The sequence below is a fragment of the Cydia amplana genome, chromosome 22, assembly GCF_948474715.1.
Source record: "Cydia amplana chromosome 22, ilCydAmpl1.1, whole genome shotgun sequence".
Taxonomy (NCBI): domain Eukaryota; kingdom Metazoa; phylum Arthropoda; class Insecta; order Lepidoptera; family Tortricidae; genus Cydia; species Cydia amplana.
Genome location: NC_086090.1, coordinates 6,441,753 through 6,454,896, shown reverse-complemented (window position 1 = coordinate 6,454,896; position 13,144 = coordinate 6,441,753). Strand labels below are relative to the sequence as shown.

The window sequence follows — 13,144 nt, the reverse complement described above, 5'->3', positions numbered from 1 at the left end:
ATGTATATCAATTGATATGAAAGGTTTTCGGAGAAAACATCGCGAGAAAACTGGAATGTCTCGTCTTGGCCCACACGCACAGACAAGACATCCTCCAGACTGAGCATAGTAGCGCTACCCCCTCTGCCACAAATATACGGTAGTTTTACTCCATTTTCGAGTCAAAGTGTCTTTGTGTGACGTCCGTGTCTTTGAACGGACCAATCACGGCACGGGACTCGCTCACCTCGTCCCCCGCACCCCAGTATTTTTGGCAGCATCGGTTTCATGAAATAATTGCTCTAAACTCCGTCTAGAGGATTCCTAGTCTATGCCCACACGGCATCCCAATAAGGCAATTTTTCCTTTGGGTTGGAAGTCTTGGAAGATCAGATTTTAGATGGCAGTTGCTTTCTTCAAAATCAATATATACGTCAATTCTTGGGATTAGGGTGCTATAAAAATCCTGAGTTAATTTATGATGCAACTAAAATCGCTAAAATAAGAAATTGCTGTTCGGAGTGCGTTTCAGTGGTCATAACAGCGCCATCTATCGGAAACACTGCTGGGCGTTTTTTTTTTTTACAGTTGTCTCCTATACTTTTATTAAAATTTGAATTTTTTTTATGTTATTTCTACTCAGAATCACGAGCTCTTTCTATAATAGGAGAAAAAAAGTGTCTAAGGTTTTTATTTCCATTCCGTCACCATTTTTCACAGACTTTGTATAGCGGTCGCGGAATGGAAAGACCGAAAAATGTATGGAAATTTTGGGACACTTTTTTTCTCCTATTAGGATAGAAAGAGCTCGTGATTCTGAGTAGAAATAACATAAAAAATCCCAAATTTGAAAAAAAAGTGTAGGGGACAAAAAAAACACGCCCTGTTACTAGGAGACGCCTCAGGGGAGAACTTCGGTGCGGGGGAAGTGGCAGCCCGGGGCAAGGAGGACCCTCTCGGCGCAATTTCCCCTGCCTATAGAATACTCTCACGGCGCTTTCACTTGTGACACTGGTACTGGGAGACGCTCGGGAGATAACTGGGTCCTTGATAGAAATAATACATACACAGCGCCTTCACTGGTGACGCTGCTACTGGGAGAGGCTTCAGGGGAGAACTTCGGCGCGGGGGAAGTGGCGGCACGGGGCAAAGTGGACCCTCTCGGCGCAGTTTCCGCTGCCTATAGAATACTCACACGGCCCTTGATAGAAATAATATTATACATACACGGCTCCTTCACTGGTGACACTGCTACTGGGAGAGGCTTCTGGGGAGAACTTCGGTGCAGGGGAAGTGGCAGCACGGGGCAAAGTGGACCCTCTTGGAGCAGCTTCCCCTGCCTATAGAATACTCACACAGCCCTTTCACTTCTGACACTGGTACTGGGAGACGCTCGGGAGATAACTGGGTCCTTGATAGAAATAATACATACACAGCGCCTTCACTGGTGACGCTGCTACTGGGAGAGGCTTCAGGGGAGAACTTCGGCGCGGGGGAAGTGGCGGCACGGGGCAAAGTGGACCCTCTCGGCGCAGTTTCCGCTGCCTATAGAATACTCACACGGCCCTTGATAGAAATAATATTATACATACACGGCTCCTTCACTGGTGACACTGCTACTGGGAGAGGCTTCTGGGGAGAACTTCGGTGCAGGGGAAGTGGCAGCACGGGGCAAAGTGGACCCTCTTGGAGCAGCTTCCCCTGCCTATAGAATACTCACACAGCCCTTTCACTTCTGACACTGGTACTGGGAGACGCTCGGGAGATAACTGGGCCCTTGATAGAAATAATACATACACGGCTCCTTCACTGGTGACACTGCTACTGGGAGAGGCTTCAGGGGAGAACTTCGGTGCGGGGGAAGTGGCGGCACGGGGCAAAGTGGACCCTCTTGGAGCAGCTTCCCCTGCCTCGGACGCCCGCGAGCCTTCGGAGGACGCGTTCGCTGGATGTTGTAGAAACACTCAATACTGGGTTATGATGGGTTGTGCCTTACAAGGCAAATAGGCGGTAACAACTAAAACATTGAAAAGATTTCAACCGACCATCGTAAGATGTGCTTTGCTCCAGAATTTGCTCCGAAATTCTAAATTTATTATGCCGATTTAAAGTAGACTATCTACCTATCATATTGTAACACTTAAATGAGGTTGTGATATAGTTTTAATGTAGGTATGTATAAAAATTTGGATCACAATTACTCAGCGTGGAGCATACTACAGTCGCCATCAGATATATCGGAGCGGTCAAGGTGTTCACAAAATCAGAACACGCGCTCTAACGCCTTGACAATAGAGGCGTGTTCAGATATTTGTGAGCGCCTTGACCACTCCGATATATCTAATGGCGACTGTACTTAGGCACACTTTGCGGTACATTCTTATTGGTTAAAACAAAAATCTACTTCAAAGTCAGTTAAAGTTACGTTTTACTTTTCAAGTTACCGCATTTTAAAGCATTCGTCTTTTAAAGCATTTTTTTGGGCACAAGAAGAAATAACAAGTAAAAAAATCTTTGCTTCGAAACTTTGAATAAAAATGTGAAGCCGTTTAACAAAACATGGAAACGGTACAATTTACTATACATATTTCAATGTGTGTATGTATGTGTTTACTTCTTGTACTAAAAAACTTAGTGTTCTTTAAAATACGCTCCTATAACCGTGTAGGTACTTAATATAAATTGTGTTATTAAGAATTTGTATTTATACATCATCTTCCTCGCGTTGTCCCGGCATTTTGCCACGGCTCATGGGAGCCTGGGGTCCGCTTGGCAACTAATAATAGAATTTGTATTTATACATTAGGTTTAGTAACAATGTGCCTAAGAAACAGTGTTTGAAATATACATGCATTATATACATATACCTAAATATTATAAGTTTGTCTGTAGCAAGGAAATTAATAACATTGCTCAACGTAATTGTGTGTTACAGCGTGAAAATTACCAAGCAAAGATCTGAAAAGATATTATTACAATTCTAAGACGTCTTACATAAAAACCTCACTTTGTAGACCGCTGGGAATCGTGAGAAAATAATGATTCGTTTAATTGTATAATAGTTTATAAAACTGTATATATAATTTCGTTTTTAACTCTTAACACTACGGTACAAAGACACATTCCTCGGAAATAAAAACATATCGATTAAAAACGTTGCGCGTCCATCATCATCATCATTTTACCCTTCAGTCGCCCTGCTGTGCCTACATCCACAGGGCCATAAGACCGAATCAATGACTCCTCATTCAAAATGGACTTGTAATCTTGACACTACGGTAGAACACACGATACAAACATATACATACTACTATAAAAACATTACCCTCTTCTGCGTCGCGCAGTCGGGTTAAAAATGATAATACTTCCCTTTTAGTATTGGCGTGTTCACTCGCTAATATTACACAATCTAGATAAACTTTTTTATTTACGCGAACAGTCCTTATAATTTTTTACGTCACCCTAGGCCCGTAAGTGGGATTTTCTCCCCGTTACGCGAGGAGAAAATCTCACTTGCCTTGGCAAAACCTAAAACTTTAGACAAACCATGGGCGGTAATTCGTAAAGCCCCAGATCGCATATTTATGGCCCTCACCTTCGGTTCGAGCCACAAACACCTGCCATCTGGAGCATTCACGAATTCACCTCCCTAGGTATGTAATATACTATTAAATCTCTGGTATAGTAAGTATCAAATAAATAGTGACAGTTAAACTTTTTAGTATTGATGCTGGCTGTAATAAAATGGAAGGTATGTCTAAATATAAGCAAATATCTCATAGTACCTCTCAGTTCCGCGTGTGGTGGGGCTGGCGTGCAAGAAAGAGACAATACGGTAAAGCAACGAAACTCACAACACGCTTGAAATGATTGCATTGTACAGTAGCTCATGATATATAGACAAATGACAACTGCAAGTTTAAATTGGATAGCGATGAAGAGAGTTAGGGTAACATTCCATTTCTGACCGCAGCTGCACTACTGGTACTGAACGCGTCGCAGTTACTGTCAATTTCCATAGTAAAATGAAGTAGTGCAGCTGCGGTTGGAAATGGACTGTCACCTTTACCTGGTTTTTCATACAGATTTCGACTTCTGACTTCTCGAGCGAAATACAGGTCTAATATTTGATTAGATCTGTCTTTTGTTTTATATTTAACTCGAGCTTTCATCTAAGAAACTGGCTAAGGTATTGTATAATCACTAATCAATAGGTATTAATTACTATACTGGCTTGAATTTCACTGTAGCGTTGTTTTTAAGCCAGCCTTGTACAGCAAAAGTTGAAATCTGTTTGAAAAATAAAATACTTCGAAGTTAATAGTTGACACTGCATGTTGTGTCAGAAATGTCAGAATACCGTAGGGTCTGTTTCACACATCATTGTAAAAAAAATATGTTATTTTACTAATGTGATAAGAAACAAGACCCTAGCCAACCCTTTCAGACAAGATTGGTAATAAAAGCGTTCTAGCGTATGCTATAGCTTGTACCAATTACGTTGGCGTGTGCGTCACATTTCTGGTTACGAAAAATGGCGTTCAAAAGGTTAGACAAGAAGCGCATCACGACTTCAAATCTGTCCCATACTTAAAAGCATGAACAGGAATTGAAAAGTCAGTTTGGACCTTATTGCGTGGGAATACGGTAAGAAATTGAATGAGTGTTTTAATGGCTGTTAGGTATGGTGGGACAGAAAGGATATAACAATTAGTGTACTAGTGCAAAATAACGAAGAGTATTGAATAGTATTGTATAAGTTGTTTTGTGGTAAGAGAAGCTAAAATTAGGTACGTATGTGGCTAAAATGTTATGATTAGTGAGAAATAAGGAATATTATATAGTTGGTTTAATATTATATTATATTATATGGTTGGTTGGTTGGATGGTTGGTTGGTGGTTGGTTGGTTGGGTGGTTGGTTGGTTGGATACTTTTAATGCAGCATGCGTAATACATGCATAACATATAAATTATAAATAAACACAATACGTACGTAATATACAGTAAGTATGTAATTAGTGAAACATTATAAATATTTCGTAAATATGACCCATTTTCTCTTGAGTGTAATTTAGGCAAACTGGAAATTGTATTATTTTAAAGTGGTGTTCATTGATTAGTATTCTAACCGCGTAACTAAAACACCAACGGACCTACCTTGACTTATCTAAACACAATAGATTAACCGTTTGTTATTCAACACAATAATAGCACAATAACATAAACTCATAAAACAATAATAAAACACCTTACACTTTTTTCTACATTTCTTGCACCTGTTAAACAACATTTTAGTTATGACAATCCCTCACAACACTGTCACATTATGTTTGCACACTGCAATCACATAATACTTCTAATTTCAATATTATAACATGACAAAAGCAATTAATCCTCAAAGGTATTGCAACTCTATTAATACTAGCATAGAACTCAAATTTTAAAGTTACATACATACATTACATACATTCGTTAGTCCTAGCACTCCACTTCATAATCATAACATCCCAAACGCCATTAATGATCAAACTTATTGCAACTCTATTAACACTAGTATAAAACTCAAATTTGAATAGCTTTGAACATGATACATTCGTTTCACCTGTTTAAGTAGTATTAGTCAAGTAGTCAACCCAGGTTAGCCAACGTAGTGTCGGGAGCCATGACATTGACGTGATAATATCTAGTGTTTATCTCTACGTTAGGAGTTATCTGATGTGGTTGTATGAATAATATGAATACGTTCCGATTTGTGTTCAAGTACATCCTTCAATGCCATAAAATTTGTCATCATCATCATAATTATACAGACGATCCCTCAAGATATAGGTATATGTACTACATATATTTTTACTACTATGTATGTACATATATTTTTTTTATGTAACTTTTACTGTCTCCTCCATTTATAATTGTTTACGTCGAAATAAATTGTTTAGTTTTTCGTCATCAGATTAAACCGACCGTTTTTTAATTAAATTGGGTTAGACTTAAACTATCGCAAAAAAATCATTATATTTCTATGAAATTAATACATAGCTCCATAGCATATAACAGCTTAAAAATAAATAACTTTAAACAAAAGATTTGGTAAGATGTTCTCATAACTTCCGTGAGTCTTGACCTACAGTTTAGAGCCCGTACCATGAGTCACTGACAGTGTCAAAACTGACATTTACGCTATCGAGAACGTAATTTACTTTCTATACATCTCGTTTGCACTAATATGCGAGTACGAGCGAGATGTATAGAAAGTAAATTACATTCTCGACGGCGTTTATGTCAGTGCCAAACTGATGGTAGCCGTACTTGTGTTGATTTGCTAATTTATTTTTTGTAAAAATAATAGAAGGTTTTTGTTGAATCAGTGGAATGATGTTTTAACACAAAAATAACCTACAATAGAATTGTAAACATACGAAGACAGAGATGTGATTTGTAAATGCATGTTACTACTATTGTAAAAAGGGTTGTGATATGTTACAAGATGTTATGTTATATAATATGCATCTGTTTCTAAAATGTTCTATATGCGTGGATGGTGTTAAGCAGAATGTAGTAATTTGGCCCATATGCCCTAGATAAAAGGTTTCTTTAGGGCTATTTATAGACACCAAAATGTGTAGTAATTAATACCTAAACCAAGATTAAGAAGAATAATTCCGAACAATGAATTATTTTTAGCTCAAGAGTTATTTGATAATTAATACCTCTAGCCATCTATATTCTTGTATTGTGCTACTTGTTGCTAAGGGGCTATTCATAGTATTCATAAATTACGTCATTTCAAATTAGGGGGGTCTCGACATCGGATGATGGTAGCATGACGTAGGAGGAAACGGGGTCAGTCGAAGCATGATTTTTGGATGATTTTATGGGGAGGGGGTAAAAATTATGAACAGCCCCTAAGTTATAAAAAAATATTGGTTATTACTCTGAAAACACCATCCAATAAAATGTGTATGATGATAAGGGAAGCATGATAGTTTCTCCACAGGGGATACTTACAGGGACCTGTGTTTTCTGCGACAAAAATACATACAATACGTTATAAAATAATATATATCATATAACTCGCTTACGTATAATATGTTGTAAATGTTATGTATTGTAGAGTAAAATAGACACGTAAAGCAAATACTGACAATCAATGTTTGTATTATTTTGGGATGCGTTCCCACTATGTCGTAACGACAGATTGTCGTTCGTTGTGGCCTGTACATTTAAATTGTGGTGTTCACATATAGAACGGGAGTGGTCCTATCGTAGCTTGAATATTTACTGACGAGTGACGACTATCTGTCGTTACATACAATATAGTGAAAACGCGGCCTGAAGCGCGCGTTTGTTTTATTCTATAAATACAATGCGTTTGCTGCAGACGCGTTTTACATCCGATAATCGAATAACTCTACATTGTTTTACGCGGTAAGCGCATTGTTAGGGTTCCATACCCAAAGGGTAAAAAACGGGACCCTATTACTAAGACTCCGCTGTCCGTCCGTCCGTCCGTCCGTCCGTCCGTCCGTCCGTCCGTTTGTCACCAGGCTGTATCTCATGAACTGCGATAGCTAAAAGTTGAAAGTTTTTAGACAGTTGAAATTTTTACAAATTATGTATCTCTGTTGCCGCTATAACAACAAAATATCTGGGCGACCGAGCTTTGCTCGGAAAACATACAAAAACTCAAAAATGCGCGTTTTCCCAGAGATAAGACCTAGCTAGATCGATTTGTCGCCCCTCAAAACCCCCATATAGCAAATTTCATCAAAATCGTTAGAGCCGTTTCCCAGATCCCCGAAATATATATACATATAAATAAATAAATAAATAAACAAGAATTGCTCGTTTAAAGGTATAACAAGAATTGCTCGTTTAAAGGTATTAGATAAATATATACTAAAAATAAAATAAAATAAATATGTAAGGGGGGCTGCTCCCATACAACAAACACGATTTTTTTTACTCTATTTTTTGTTGATAGTGCGGAACCCTCCATGCGCGAGTCCGACTCGCACTTGGCCGGTTTTCCTACCTCCCGTTGACGCATACGTTCAACGCTGCGTTTATGGCATAAAACCACCGCGCGCTTCAGTACTTTGCCACCGTATTACCGTGACAACATACTACAATGACAAGCTTTTGAAGTTTTGAACTTTATAGCTAGTATAATAACATTAAGCCTGTAAGCTATCAAGGCTTTTTGGTGTTTAGCGAAAGCAACTTTATTCTCAATACGTAAAGATTCAACATAGATAGACCAATGATTATAAGCGGAATACTAAATTTAGAAGAAAATATATTATATTTCGTTAACTATTGCACAGTACAAGAACAGTAGTGAATCTTCATAGAAATGTGCCGCTGCCGGCTTGAATGTGTGCGTGCGCGCCGGGCGCCGTGTACGCACGCGCTGCCACGCACACATTCGCATAATATACGGGGGAATACGGTGGCGGCAGTGTGGGCCGTACCGCGACTGTGATCGCGCGCATTCGAGTACGCTCGCATTTGCCTGCTCTTACCGGCCTTAATTTAACCTCATTTATGAATTGATAGAACATTTCATTATATTATATCAATAAAAACCTAGTGCTACTGAAATAGGCAGAGTGCCGGGAGGGGAGTAGACACCAAACTCAGGTACTGTGTTATAGTTTATATCCTGTCACTATACAAGTCACCACCAATCTCCCTAGTAATTCTAATAATCAACTATATATATTGTTAAACTACGTGTCTTGAAGAGGAAATCCCTTATCGGATGGAGAGGTGTTTTATCTGTTTATTAATTCGCTTAGCATCCACTACGTGGTTTACGTGTACTACGTGAGCTACGTGCAGAGGCGTATTTACAAATTTGGCGCCCCGGGCCATTTTGATTTGCCGCCCCCCTTCATCAGTGACGATAAAGTATTTTATTTAGGAAAAAACCTGCAACAAGTACCTTTGGGGTGTGAAATAAAAAAAAACTAAACATTTACTCACATAGGCATTTACATTGTTTTCCTATGTACAAATTGGTTGATGAAATCATCAATGACGCTGTCGTAATTTAAAACGTTTGTCAGCTCAGCTTCTATATTAAGAAGAGCTAAGCTATTCAGGCGCTCTTCGCTGATGGGCCCGGCCACATGTCAGCGGTGCGACATCAGCGGCGCCGCAAACCGCTCTGCGGCGTCGCCCGCCGCACCGCAAAATTTAGCGGTGCCGCCCGGCGGCGCCACGGTGCCGCCGAGCGGCGTGCGTCGCCACGTGCGATGCCGCGCTGCATAGTAAAGAATAAAAATTCGACTAGGTACCAGTTGTTTGATCAGACATGAATCCCTTCACACGTGTTCTGCTCTTGCTGTTGTCGAGGTGATATTTTGCTTAAAAGTTCTTCAAAACACGGCACAGACATTCGAAAATATCTAGTTATAAAATTTATTTTCAGTCATCTTCAACGCCTCGTATTTTCTTTTGAAACGATTTCCATCTTCATTCATTATACGAAGATATGGGTTCACCCAATTTTTTCTTTTCAATTGTTTTTTTATTTCTTCGCCTTCTTAACAGCAGCAAGAGCAGAACACGTTTGATAGCGCTGGCAGTACACCGAGAAATTCAGTAAAATGCTGCAAATGATGTTAAATGTATGAAAATCGGTACGATTGATCTTTAGGACATTTGAAACAATTTGACCCGAAGCACCAACAAATAAAAAAACGAGATAAGGACGTCAACTATTTTTTGTATGGAATTTAAAAAAAATGTTTAGAAACCTATCGTGTGTGCTATTAATCGAAAGGGCTTTCTGAGCCGATTCTAAAAATATATCATATCATTACACTTCAGTCATTTTTTTTTATTATAATAAAAATAATTTTCAAAACATACCAATAAGTTTGGGCTTCTCCAGATACAATACCATTCAATATTTTTTTGTAAAATATACCTCAAATTATACCTAATATGAGGATATTTAAAAATTTAAAAAAAAAACTAAATGTAAATATTTTCAAAATTGCTTTATTAGGATTAGACATGTGGATATTAGGTATAATTTGAGGTATATTTTACAAAACAATTTTAACGGTATTGTATCTGGAGAAGCTCAAACTTGGTATGTCTTGAAAATTAGTTTTATTATAATTAAAAAAAATATATGTACTCAAATGTAATGATGTGATATATTTTTGGAATCGGCTCAGAAAGACCTTTCGTGTAATACCACACACGATAGGTTTCTAAACAATTTTTTTTTATTCTATACAAAAAAAGATGACGTCATAAATCCTCTCGTTTTTAGGGTTCCGTAGCCAAATGGCAAAAAACGGAACCCTTATAGATTCGTCATGTCTGTCTGTCTGTCCGTCTGTCTGTCCGTCTGTCTGTCCGTCCGTATGTCACAGCCACTTTTCTCCGAAACTATACTGTTGAAACTTGGTAAGTAGATGTATTCTGTGAACCGCATTAAGATTTTCACACAAAAATAGAAAAAAAAACAATTAATTTTTGGGGTTCCCCATACTTCGAACTGAAACTCAAAATTTTTTTTTTCATCAAACCCATACGTGTGGGGTATCTATGGATAGGTCTTCAAAAATGATATTGAGGTTCCTAATATCATTTTTTTCTAAACTGAATAGTTTGCGCGAGAGACACTTCCAAAGTGGTAAAATGTGTCCCCCCCCCCCCCCCTAACTTCTAAAATAAGAGAATGATAAAACTAAAAAAAATATATGATGTACATTACCATGTAAACTTCCACCGAAAATTGGTTTGAACGAGATCTAGCAAGTAGTTTTTTTTAATACGTCATAAATCGCCTAAATACGGAACCCTTCATGGGCGAGTCCGACTCGCACTTGGCCGCTTTTTTTTATTTGTTGGTCCTTCGGGTCAAATTGTTTCAAATGTCCTAAAGATCAATCGTACCGATTTTCATACCTTTAACACCATTTGCAGCGTTTTTTGGCGAACCGCTATCGCTATGAAGGGATCCATGTCTGATCAAACAACTGGTAGTCGAATTTTATATTTTACTATGCAGCGCGGCATCGCACGCGTCGCCGCACGCCGCTCGGCACCGCAAAGTTTTGCGTGCGGCGGGCGACGCCGCGCGGCGGCGGCGGCGTCGCACGTCGCACCGCTGACATGTGGCCGGGCCCTGGAGCGTAGATAATTTTTTTATTCTTTTGAGTGCAGAAAATGATCGTTCTGCACTGTAATTAGTCACTGCGGTTCAAAGAAAAATGCGCAATGCAATTTCTACATATGGGAATGCTTCTTTAAGGCCCTTATTTTTTATGAGTAAGCTTAGTTGCCTCAAGCTCATTTTATTTTCGTAGGCGGTGATCACGCCCTACATGCGCCGTACTAATACTTCTTGAACGAAAATGTTGCTTAATTTAGGTACTTGTTGGTAGATATTTTAAGCAATTGGTGGGGTTTGATGCGTTCGTTTGTTTATTAATTTAAATGTCAATTAAAATATAATAAAAAATATAGCTAAGTTTGATTATAAAAGGCGCCCAGAAAAAGCCGCGAGGAGGCGGTTTCGCCGCCCCCCGCGGTCTGCCGCCCCGGGCCATGGCCCCCTTGGCCCTAGGGTAAATACGCCCCTGGCTACGTGTAGATACGCGCATCTGCCTATCACACTACTCATAATACGCAAATAATATTTAACTAAAAATAAAAGTGTCAACCCTAAGCGCCAACGCAAGAGTAGGTAAATAACTTGCCGAGCGGCCTTAGATTCACTACTGTTCTTAGTGTACTGTGACTATTGTTACTGCTTATTAGAGGACGATATTATGCAACACTGCATAATTACTAGTACAATAAAGTAGGTATAGCATGCCTTTTTGCCGCCTTGCCTTCATAAATTTTTAACAAGTTCTGACATTCTTGATGGTAAAAAGGTTAAAGAAAAGACGCTTACTACAAGGATTTTCGTACAGTCGCCATCAGATATATCGGGGCGGCCAAGGTGTTCACAATATCTGAACACGCACTCTGACGCCCTGACAATAGAGGCGTGTTCAGATATTTGAGAGCACATTAGCCGCTCCGATATATCTGACGGCGACTGTACATTGACCCGCCTGTTGCTATATCTATTGCACGCGCATAATTATATTGCTGTGACATTTACAGCCGGCATTATGAGCGGGACAGCAATATAATTAAGCGTATTTTCTTTAGTGATATAGGGTAATTCGCCAGTAGGTCGGCCAATAACGGCCACCCCAAACTAAGAATGAATTCTAATCACCTATACACAAAATTAATTTTAGTATAAGGTTTCAATAACTGGCCAGCCTTCAATAACTAGCCACCTTATCCTAAAATGATTTCTGTTTATAGTCATAGAATTCATTTTTAGGGTTCCGTACCTCAAAAGGAAAAAACGGAACCCTAATAGGATCACTCGTGTGTCTGTCTGTCCGTCCGTCTGTCACAGCTTATTTTCTCCGAAACTACTGGACCAATTAAGTTGAAATTTGGCACACATATGTAAGTTTGTGACCCAAAGACGGACCTGTAACGAGAATAAATGAATTTGAAATATTGAGGCCATTTTTGGGGGGTAAATGAGAAAATTAAAAATGATGTTTTTCAAACTATATCGTGTTATATATCAAATGAAAGAGCTCAATGTAAGAATCTCAAATATATTTTTTTTATAATTTTAGGATAAATAGTTTAGCAGTTATTCAAGAAAATAGGCAAAAAATGACCATTCCCCCCCCCCCCTTAACTCCGAAACTACTGGGTCTAAAATTTTGAAAAAAATACACAAAATAGTTCTTTACCTATAGATAACAGGAAAACCTATTAGAAATGTGCAGTCAAGCATGAGTCGGACTTAATGTACGGAACCCTTGGAACGCGAGTCCGACTCGCACTTGGCCGGTTTTTAGTTTAGTTAGGGTGGCCAGTTATTGGCGAATTACCCAATTATAGTAATAAGGTAACGGTGCGAAGATACAGACCGGCGAGTTGCGAGATGTTGTCCGCGGAGCCGAAGCGGTTAGAGCGAGAGAAGAGATGCGCGAACTCCCTCGGCGCGGCCATCACGCTGCCGCCGAGCCCCGTGATGCCGTCGCGGATATTGCCGCCTACACTCCTGTGAACATATCATTAATTTAACCCATAATCACAGAATAAGTAATAGTA

At 39.2% G+C, this 13,144-nt stretch overlaps 2 protein-coding genes across 11 annotated transcripts in view; both read right to left on the bottom strand.

Moving 5' to 3' along the window:
* LOC134658314 (protein lethal(2)essential for life-like) overlaps positions 1-13,144 on the bottom strand; it is a 224,229-nt gene that overhangs the window by 118,642 nt on the left and 92,443 nt on the right. The gene's annotated exons all lie outside the window — the stretch shown is intronic.
* The window catches only part of LOC134658292 (transmembrane and coiled-coil domains protein 2), a 62,689-nt gene that overhangs the window by 8,792 nt on the left and 40,753 nt on the right, over positions 1-13,144 (bottom strand). For 5 of the 10 annotated variants that reach the window (XM_063513912.1, XM_063513903.1, XM_063513902.1 and 2 more), the window contains 4 exons: positions 12,961-13,094; positions 6,989-7,003; positions 3,765-3,788; positions 1,777-1,924 (listed from right to left, as the gene is read on the bottom strand). In XM_063513912.1, the coding sequence (XP_063369982.1) occupies positions 1,777-1,924; positions 3,765-3,788; positions 6,989-7,003; positions 12,961-13,094 (321 nt within the window). The remainder of the gene's footprint in view (positions 1-1,776; positions 1,925-3,764; positions 3,789-6,988; positions 7,004-12,960; positions 13,095-13,144) is intronic. The other 5 variants (XM_063513907.1, XM_063513908.1, XM_063513906.1 and 2 more) reach the window with 4 other exon arrangements.